This window comes from Sturnus vulgaris, chromosome 17, assembly GCF_052056855.1.
Source record: "Sturnus vulgaris isolate bStuVul1 chromosome 17, bStuVul1.hap1, whole genome shotgun sequence".
NCBI lineage: Eukaryota > Metazoa > Chordata > Aves > Passeriformes > Sturnidae > Sturnus > Sturnus vulgaris.
Genome location: NC_142259.1, coordinates 621,114 through 631,674, shown reverse-complemented (window position 1 = coordinate 631,674; position 10,561 = coordinate 621,114). Strand labels below are relative to the sequence as shown.

Genomic DNA, 10,561 nt, shown 5'->3' with positions numbered 1-10,561 from the left:
AAAAAAAATCTAAAAACACTTTGTGAAGACATGTTTTACATTTTATCCAATACCAGCTCTCTGTGACTGCTGCGGGAGCTCAGTGTGAGCCCAGCATCTGCTGATTCCAGGGTTGTGGTCTCAAAAGAAGGAGCACTCAAACTGATAGGGAGTAAGTTTAGATTGGATATTGGGAAGGAATTCTTCCCTGTAAGGATTGTATGGCTCTGGCACAGGTTGCTCAGAGAAGCTGTGGCTGCCCCTGGCTCCCTGGAAGTGTCCAAGGCCAGCTTGGGCGGGGCTTGAAGCAACCTGGAATAGTAGAAGGCGTCCCTGCCCGTGGCAGGGGGTGGCATGAGATGGCCTTTAAAAGTCCCTTCCCACTCAAACCATTCTGGGACTCTCTGTTTCACTTCTAGCAGAGCCTGAGCTCAGGGGGCAAGTCCCAACTGCTGCTGTTGTGTGTGTAGAATAGAGCTGGGGTTATGTGGGATGCAGTTCTTCAGTGTGTTGTTTTGTTTTGCCATCAGACTGTGCGTCATTCCCAGTCCTTCCCCCAAGGGAGCTGAGCTCTTCCTTTGTCACTGGCAGGCGCAGCACACACTTTCACCCTCAGGACACGGATCCTCGGGGCTGTGGCAGGGAGGTCCCAGGGCTTTAGGGTGCGCCATGCCTTGGAGTGGCTGTGCCCCTGTTCTGGGAGAGCTCCGGCAGCAGCTGAGGGGACGCAGCCATTCCGGGGTAAAAAGAACTCTCCAAATGGAGTTCTTTTCATGGAATATCATGGAATCACAGAATGGTGAGGGTGAGAAGGGAGCTTTAAAGGCCATCTCATTTCACCCCCTGCCATGGGCAGGGACACTTCCCACTGTCCCAGGCCGTTCCAAGCTCCAATGTCCAACCTGGCCTTGGACACTTCTAGAGATGGGGCAGCCACAGCTGCTCTGGGCACCCTGTGCCAGGGTCTCGGCATCCTCACTCACAGGGAAGGATTCCATCCTAATCTCCAATTTAAACTTCCTCTCTTTCAATATGAACCAATCTCCCCTTGTCCTGTCGCTCCAGGCTCTTGTAAACAGACTCGTCCCACCGGTGGGACACTCTAGAAGGTTGGGGTTTCATGATGATTTCCCTAAAACGGAATCAGCGACCAACACCACCCCTAGTCGCGGCCTCGGACGCTCGGGGGAGATTTGCGCGGACTCCGAGAGGCTGGAGGATTCGGGGCGGTGTCCCCGGAGCGGGCCCGCCCCGCGCTCCAAGCGCTTCCGGGACAGCGCCGGGGCCGAGACGGGCGCAGGCGGCGGCTCCATCATGGTGGGTGAGGCCGGGCCGGAGTCCGGGTGGGGCCCCTGTGCTGCCTTCGAGGGTCTCTGTGCCTCCCGGCCCTTGGGGGCTCCTGCGGCCGGTGCCGGTCCCGGCTCCCCTCAGGCACAGGGCCTGGGTAAAGGCGAGGCGCCGTGTGGTCTCTGCGGGGGCTGGGAGCGCCCGGCCCGGTTCGGTTCGTGTTGGGTTGTGTGTCGGGTTCTTTGTCAGGCCCCCGAGTGGGGTAGTGTTTGTGCATGGCGGGCCCGGGGGTGCTGCAGGTCCTGGCGCTGCTTCCTTGGGGCCTCACTGGCTCTGCCTGCCCTGAGTCACTGCGGGCGGAGGCCGAACCTTTACCCGATCCAGCGCAGCCCTGTGCTGGGGAAACACGCACAGTGAAACCGGCCATTCCTGCGGCTGCCAGGGCACACCCCTAAAGCTGGAAGCAGTCCGGAAAAAGAGACTGGTTTTGGATATTTAATAACCGGGACTGAATTCATTCTGTTGTGATTGAATTGGAGGTTTCTCCCTGCTCAGATGTGTTGCTGGCTATTGCATGTTGATGAATCTGGGGATCAAAATGTATGTTAAAATGTGTAAAGAAATAAATGCTGACCGAAGTTGCAGAGGGAAAATTGAAATTATCTAATAAGATATACTTTTTAGGCAAACCTAGGAATTCAGGTATTGCAGATGAAAACAGGAAGATAAAGGCTGCTTTAGTAAATATAGCAAAGGGTATTTCGCAGCAAAATGGTGTTGAGGGAGTGTTTATTCTCCTCTTCTGTAGTGCATCTCTCCTTCTCCATGTGCTATCTCTTGTAGTTATTCAGCCCTTCATTAAAATGGGGTTTGTGTGTTTCATAAATTAAATATGTAAATTTTTTTTCTCAGTTCTATTTTTGTTGGTCTGATGAGCTGCACTGGCTTGTGCAGGTGCTGGACAAACCCCAGAGTGGAAATAGGAGGAGCAGGACCTTCCCACATCAGCAGCAGTGAACTGTCAGAGCAGATGACCCACCTGTGAGTTAGATCAGCTGAAGGTGTTAGAGGAAATTAAAAACTGGTATCCTTTGTTAAGGTCCTATGAAGGACTGTTTAATCAGGACTTAAATAGTGCTAGTTCGAAGGCAGGAAATATGATCTTAATTTCTTAATAGATTGAAAATTTTGCCACTATATTTTCTCAGCATTCATACACCCTTTAGTTGATTTCATTTCCCTTGCTTTCCATTTGAGAATAGTCAAGAGTTTTGTTGAAAATTCTTGAATTTTTTTGTGTTGGATCACACAGAAAATTCACTTCATAAAGACTAGCTCGGGAGGTCCCATCTCTTATGAGCCACAAGTTGTGTTACCAGCAGCAGCCTGAGGAAAGTGCTGGTGGTGCTAGGGCTGAGCTGATGTTGTGTTGTGTTGTTCTGTGTTGTGTTTGCTGTTGTCAAGGTATCTTCCCAGGGAACAGGGCATGTGACATCTTTGTGCCCATTTGGTGTGGGAGGAAGTGGAGAGGGTTGTTCAGGGTGCCCAGGGAGCACATCCTTGTCCAAATGTCCCTTGTAGGTCTCACCTGTCCTGGTTCGGGTAATTCCTGTCTCCCTTCCTAAACCATTTCTGGGAGACTCTGCCTTGCAGGATCTGAAAGATGCTGCTTGTTTCTATTTCCTTTAGTGGAAATAAAAAATGCAAAATACTCATCCAGCTGTGGAAATCAGCTCAGGTACGAGAGTTTCCCACCCTACTACAGATGCCATAGTTACATTTTGATGGATGTCTTGTAGCAGGGAAGTTGTGCAGAAGGTACTGAGACCTCCTTTGATGGTTTTTATAGAGCAAAGGACTATTGCCTTGGCCTGCATTTGCATTTTTCCTTTTTTGAGTTGTAAATTTTTGGCAGTGGTTACAGCCTTGCAGCCATCCCAGCACAAATCAGAATTACAAACAAAAAGTGTTCATTCACTGGTTTTCCCCTCAGTTCTCTTACTTGTAATTGCTTTTGGCATTCATTTAATAAAAGGGGAGGTCATCTTACACCCACAATGTATCTTTTTCCTACTTTTTCATAAATTCCATGTCTGTTTTCAAAGTTGATTTTTGTTTGACACCTAAATTGTAGCAGACTACAGCTTCCAGCTGCAAGCCTTCAGCAGGAGACTTGGGGAGGAGGAGAGAGGGGAGTTCCAGGATGATAATCACAAATGAGTGAAGAAGAAAGGCAGATGGAAAATAACTGGAAAGGTCATGCAGAAAAGGTGGCACCAAAGTACAAACATTTGGCTGTGTAAACCAGTGTAGGCAGTGGCTATTTAATCATCCCTGTGCAGCTTTGTCTTCAGCCGCGTTATCCCAAAGCTTTGGTGGGAGGCAAAGAGCAGCTGTAACCCTGTATTGATTTGTGCTTTGTCTTGCAGGCTGAGGTGGAGGAAACACTGAAGCGAATCCAGAGCCAGAAAGGAGTGCAGGGAATCATCGTGGTTAATTCAGAAGGTGCTGTGTCAGCCTCATTTTTCTGAGCTATCACTTAATCCAGTCACCCACTTTGAGGGCTGCTGCTTGTACCACTTGCACTTAGAGTCTGGCTTTGGAAGAGGTATTCTGCAGCCCAAGGAGACAGATAGCAGTCAGGCTACAAGAGAAAATTGGTTTCAAATTTCTGCAAGCTCACTTTATTATTTTAGGAAATAAAATAATTTGCAGAAGTGTCAAAATATTTGAGTTATGTCAGTGTTTGAAGCTGTGTTTGTGAAAACTTTAATCAGTAGCACTGAGGTTCTCACACGATGTAAATCTTTCTGCTGGGCCTGTTTAGAACACTGCTTGCCTGGCAGACTCCTGTTCTTTAGCACTGTCTAGTGCTTGTAGTCTCATGGAACTTATCAGCAAGTTGATTCTTTTTGAAGTCTCTAAAGAGTTCAACAGAGCAACTTCTTTAGAGCACTCTGAACACACAGTGAGCAGCCCAAAAATTGAATATTTCCTAGAAATAATCCTTAGAAAAGATGACAGTATCTACATGTGAATATACTGAGGATCAGACCATGCAGCTTGGCTCCTGCTCGCTGCTTTTCTATAATGGTTAAGTGGGTTGTGCTCTCTCTGCTGCAGCTGCAGTTTTCTCAAACACACACCTGGTTCTGCCCTGCAGAATTTGGTACTTGGCTGCTGTGTTCTGACCCAGGAGCTGGGATTTGACTGGCTTTTGGTGGGAAAACACATCTGATGGGTGGCTGAACAGTGTGCCTGCCCTTGAGGCTGGTTATCACTGAACCAGAGACCTCCCAGGGCTGCACCACCTCTTAGGGCTGAATGTTGGAACTTCAGTCTTGGAGTGTGGGATGCAGCAGCTGGTGTCCTCCATAATCACTGGTCCCAGCCTGGCCTCTCTCAATGCCATTTAACTGGTGTTGGGGAGCCTTTCTGAAGTAATAAAGATGTCCCCAGTCAGGAGAAAAAACTGCAGCATTGGTATTTCCTCAGTCCTCTATAGATAATTATTTTTGTTTCATTTCTTTCTATATCTAACTCTCAAAATGCAAAAGTAAAGCACTGATGCTGCTAGAGGTAAACAGTTCTCACCTACACCTGTGGTTCCATGTCTCAGCTTTTTCATACCTTGTTGTTCTTCATGTTTCCATCTTGCCTTCAAAGAGAACACTCCTAACCCCTGGTGCAATGACAACCGAGGTTGGACCTGGTGCTGCCCAGTGCAGAGTTGGTTCTGGAGGTTTGTCACTGAGCCTTGCTGTCCCTCTTCTGCAGGTATTCCCATCAAGAGCACCATAGACAACTCCACCACCATTCAGTACGCCGGCCTCATGCACAGCTTCATCATGAAGGCCAGGAGCACCGTGCGGGACATCGATCCCCAGAACGACCTCACATTCCTGCGGATCCGCTCCAAGAAAAACGAAATCATGGTTGCTCCAGGTAGGAAAGAGCAGGGCGAAAGCAGGAATCTGGGAATCCAGCAGGATTGTTTTCTCTTGAGACTGACACTGTCCGCCTGAAAGGAGTCTGCCTGCTGCTTGTATTCACATTAGATAATCCCTTCTTTCCAATAAGCTATTCTACTTTCTGGAGAGTGGAAAGCTTTATCATTGACCTAAGTTTCCTTTGTCATGTTTGAATGTGGCAAATCCCTTCCCTCATTTTGTGTAGATCAAAGTAGAAAGTATTAGATAATGCATGAGAGAGTGCTGCACCCTCTCATGCTTTGTTTTTCAATATAAAACCCTAGGATTTGGAAAGAAATATATTCTGGGAGCAATTTCCATTCAGAGCTGTGAACTGAGTGATAAAACAAGGCAGTCCTGACTTTCTAGTTCTGGGAAAAATATTAGAGTACACTGTAGCTGTAATCATGAGTCATGGTATACAGCAGCAGCAACCTTCTTTTCAGGAAACATCCTCAGTATTTTGTCGAATTCCAGATTGGGAAGCAGCGAGATGAGTGCAGGTCCCTCATGTGGCAGGAATTCAGCCTTGTCCCTGCATGCTCCCTGCTGGGATGGGGCTGGTGGAGAGACCAGGCAGGGGATGGCAGTTCCCCTAGGCAGGCATGGGCCAGGGCAGATCTTAACATGCTGAGGCAGCCTCAGATTTCCACAGGAAGGATGGAAAGAGGAATAAGCATTGCTCCAAAAAAAACAGCTGTGGCCCTCAGTGTGCCTGTGAGAGAAGGGCAGTGGCCATCTTGCACTAGTGTGGCACATGCCAGTTACTGTAATTTGCTGGCACAAACTAAATTAAATTCAGCTGCCTTGGGAATGTGCAGTTTCTAAAGCTGAGAGTTTTTCTCAGTAAAACTCATAAAATAAATGATCTGACACTTGGAGCCTGTTTTGCTCATTGCGACTGCATGTCAGGGCTCTGGAGTTCCCACAGTATATCAGAGAGATGTGAAAAATGTTGGAATTTACTGTTTCTGCGAGCAAATACCAGCAGTGAAAGAATAATTCTCTTGTTTTTTTCCTCTCCAGATAAAGACTATTTCCTGATTGTCATCCAGAATCCAACTGAATGATTACACTGACTCAGTCTATTTTTTTCCCTTTGCCTGTTTTATTTTCCCTGTTTTATGTTTTATTTAATGATAAAGAATAGAGCATTAGTGTTAACTGTGCTGTGACTCTTCAGTAAGGTTTGGGAGAATTAAAGTAGATGGTTTTGTTGACTACAAACAGAAAAAATGGCACTTTTTGTATCACAAGTCATTTTGATTGGGAGCTGGTGAGTTGGAATTGGGCAGTAAAAGATGCAACAGATTCTTTTGATAGCTAAGATAATAAAATTCTAATAATAATAACAAAAAAGACTAATCTTTGTATGCTTCTATGTTTCTTTCACCACTGAGCACTGCTTTTACACTCTTAGTTTTGAATGGCTGTAAATATGACTTCCTGTCCTCTAGTTCTGTCTTACTCTGTTGGTTTTACTTAAAAAAGTCTGACCATAAGAAATTAAAAAGTGTCACCAGTAACTGGTTTTGTCTTACGTGTTTTTCTTCTCAAGACTTTAAGTTTTCTCATGATTGTGTTTCTCTTCAAAAAAACAGAACCTTCCTAGGACTTCTGCTTTCTCCGAACAAGGATTTGGCCTAAGGGCATGCGCAGTGCACTCAAAATTTCTTTGTGTTTCAGACAGAATTTGCATGGCTAAGGAAGGCCATTGAGGCCACCCTTGGGAGATCTCACACTGTCACAGCTCAGTAGCCAGTTTGATCTGCTATTTTCCTTTAATATTTTTTTATTGATGCCATTAAGGACAAAAAAAAGCCCACATGGCTACTCCAAAATGTTCATGGGGTTATTTTGGTGGAGGTTTTCTTCAGGAAGAAAAAAAAAAAAGCAGGACTGGGGGTGCTCCAGAAAGTGCAGCTGTGGAGACTTTGGTAAAGATGTTGGTGTTGACTTGTGCACTTGTGGCTTTCAGACTTGTGGCCACCAGCAAAGGGTGGGTCTGTGGACACTCAAATAGCCAAGGTAATCTGCATGTTCAGGGTTTTCTCTCTAACTGGACATCAGTTTTTGGACTGTCTAACCTTCTACATGGTGGCCATGACCCTGAAGGTCAGAAATGCTTGTTGGGATCTGTAGCCCTGTGGCATCAGTACTTTGGGTGTCTCAGCTGCCCCCATGACTCAGTGTTGATTGTTGCTGTCCATGAGCTGTTTCTCCTGCTTGGCCTTTGGAGCAGCTCCTGATACACAGCAGTTTACATAATGCCTGTGATCTCCGATAACTGAATGCTGCCTCCCAAAAAAATGACCTCCAGCAAGCTGAAGCCTGGGTAATAACTGAACAGTGAGGCAAGGCAGAAGAAAAATGTGACCTCAGTGATCTCTCTCTGTTGTTTGTAACCCAGAGAATTATTTCCTTGGAGGTAGTGACCTGCTTATGGATTTTGGCTTTTCCAAGTAAGTGGCAGTGCTACTTCTCTGACCAGTGAAAAATCTGCAGTGTCCTGCATTCTTTTGGACACTTCCTTAAGGATAGCTGTTCTACCAGTAGCTTTGTGTCACAGGAGCTTGGGACAGAGAGTGTTGAGTGTTGGTTTTACTTAAAACAAGCTGTAATAAATAACCTGTCACAAAACAAAAGATCGTGGCCCTTTTCTGTTGTCTTGAGATTATAAACTTGCAGTGAAATGACTCAGCTACTGCTATGTGCTGGTTGGTTGGAGGGTTGGGGGTTGGTTTGCGTTTTTTTTCTCAGGGATTGAGAGCAGCCTGAGATGAAACATACTTGGGAATTTGAATGAAAGGCTCATAAGCTGAGTTTGGAGTCAAGGAGCTTGTCAGATCCATCTGGGCAGGGCCTTGCTTAAGCCATGTAGTGCCACCTTTACCAAAGTTAACTCAGATTTATTTTTTAAAACTGGCAAGGAGTGAAGGAAGCTGAAGAACAGCAAGTTTCATTTACTTACTATGGAACAAAGTAACGAAGCTAAATAGTAACTAAACTAATAAACTAAAGTTTATTTGGATCAGGACCATTAGAGTGTCACAGAGCTGGCAGCAATTTCCATTTATGAAAGTTAGGGGATTTTTCTACCTTCTCATAAACAGGGTCAAGAAAAGGGATGGATGGAGCTCAATTTCTGGTCCTGTGCTTTGTGAGTGTGGGCTTGGTTATTTGTATGGTAAAACTAATGCCAAACTGAGGAAGAATAGAAAAATGAACATCATCTTCCAGTCCTTTTTTGTAGCCAGGATCACAGTAGGCTTGTGCCACCTGCACCTTGGAGCTGCTTTCTGCTGGGGCTGGAGACTGGCTTGATTTGCTGTCTTGGAAAAGTCAGTTTTGGTTTTTGTGGATCCCTGTCGAAGGCTGAGGAAGCATCTGCTGCTGGGAAAAAAGCCCTGATGGATTAACAAGGTAATGAAAGGGAGTTTGGGACATAGCTCTGGGTTGGGAAGAACAGCACTTGAGGCCCAATGATGTGTCTCTTGCTCTGCCTCTGTGCCGAGATAAGGCTCTGACAGAGGAGTGGAGGTAACACTCTAAAAGCTGAGCTTGTGTAAAACCTTCTATAGATTTCTGCTGGCTCCAGTGCCCTCCCAAGTAACTCCTCCCCTGCCTAAGGCAGCTGATGATAGTGTCCTTCACATAGAGGACACGGAGGAGCTGTGGCTGCCCCATCCCTGGACGTGTCCATGGCCAGGTTCGATGGGGCTTGGAGCAATCTGGGATAGTGGAAGGTGTCCCTGCCCATGGCAGGGATTGGGACTGGATGAGATTTAAGGTCCTTTCCAACCCAAACCAGTCTGTGATTTATGTTTGATCTTGTCTTACTTCTCTAGGGGACAGAGATCTCACCAAGAGAGGCTGGGCTAAAGTGAGCAGAGCTACAGCAGCTCCTGGCACCCACCAGCTGCAGGAGAAGCAAAAGCAGCTGGGGGTGCAGGGGCAGGAGCCCAGACACTGCCCTGGCCAGCAGGAGCCTGAGCAACAACCCAGTTCCATTGACAAAAACACACTTCCTTTTAGCAGCATTACAGGATTCCTTCAGAGAGATTTGCCTCACTGCTGTGTTTTCACAAGATCCAGGAGTGCTCATTATTGTTGCTACACTATGGAATGCTGGCATGCGGGAAGCTGGTTGTTGATTCCAGGTCATATTAGGCTCGGTGGTGCCTTAAACCTTTGACTGATCCGGGGGAGGGGGGGTTAGATCTGAAATGCACCTCCTTAAATAAGGAGTTCTGCCCATGACATCAGTAAGACCAGGCAAGAGAGGCATTAATGTGTGCAGGATTGTTCAAGAAGCTGAGGGTTGAAGGAGGAAGTGTCTAAATTAAATCAAACGTCTTTGATCCATATCCCATTTCTGGAATGCTGAGAAGCATTAATATGCTGAGATGCTCCAGGGCTCCTATGAAATGGTTTTTTTCTCCCTCTCCAGGTGTCTGGATAATATTCTGTGGAATTATGGCCCCAGTCCTGCAATGAGGTCTGCATGGATAAAACCAGGGGCCACATCACTAAATTGGGAAGACTTCCACATTCCTCTCATCAAAAAGAGGTTCACACTTTATAGCAACTGTAATAAACCCTTTTGCTGAAGATGAAGTCTGTAGGGGTCATCACTTGCCATGTCTGATTCAACATTCCTGCTTTCCCTTCAGTATTCTCAGAGTAACAGGACCTATAATCAGAGGTTAATATTTCTACTTGTATCTTAATTATGAAAGTGAATCTTGTGAGTTTATACTTCCTTACCAGTATGTGCTTGTTTAACTACTGCTTGGTCAAGGAAAATCCATTATATTGGCTATGAAAATATTTTCTTTCTTGGGTAAACTCAACAAGGAAACAAGAATTTCATCATTTCTCATTAAATATATATTTGTTTTAACTGGTGGCACAATAATCAGAGCAGTTCTTTCAAAACTGCATCTTTCATTTCTTTTTTTACCAAGGTTGTACTTAATCCTTTAACATTTGTGTTTGTTCCTGTTTTGTGCCACAGTGCTCTAGCTCCTGTTGCAGTGTGCAGTGAGAAGGAATATTAGACCTGGTGAAACACTGACGCTCTGTTTGCAGTTGTTTTTGATTCATTTACCAGCTCCAGAAATAGCTGCCCTATTTGTAGTTGTGCTGCAGCCTTTAAAATATTCAGCATAACCACGGCTGTGAATGCAGCAGGGAAAACAACAGGCTCGTTAGTGGGGAGATGATTGGGGTACATGTGGGAATTGCAAATGTCTGAGTATCTGTATGATTAAATGTATGTTTAAATCCAGGTTTGTTGGCTGGAGCCTGTGGTCTGAACTGTT

General features: G+C 45.8%; 1 protein-coding gene across 3 annotated transcripts; it reads left to right on the top strand.

Moving 5' to 3' along the window:
- The first annotated feature begins 996 nt into the window (after positions 1 to 996).
- On the top strand, positions 997 to 6,763 carry DYNLRB1 (dynein light chain roadblock-type 1). Of its 3 annotated transcripts, none has more exons than XM_014886257.2 (4): positions 997 to 1,296; positions 3,696 to 3,771; positions 5,044 to 5,211; positions 6,264 to 6,763. In XM_014886257.2, the coding sequence occupies exons 1-4, from the start codon at positions 1,012 to 1,014 to the stop codon at positions 6,305 to 6,307; spliced, it is 573 nt and encodes a 190-aa protein (XP_014741743.2). In that variant the 5' UTR covers positions 997 to 1,011; the 3' UTR covers positions 6,308 to 6,763. The 3 variants fall into 3 exon arrangements, with proteins under 3 accessions (XP_014741743.2, XP_088031214.1, XP_088031213.1); XM_088175088.1 differs by having other exon boundaries at positions 1,085 to 1,423; XM_088175087.1 differs by having other exon boundaries at positions 1,085 to 1,480.
- The last annotated feature ends 3,798 nt before the right edge of the window (positions 6,764 to 10,561 follow it).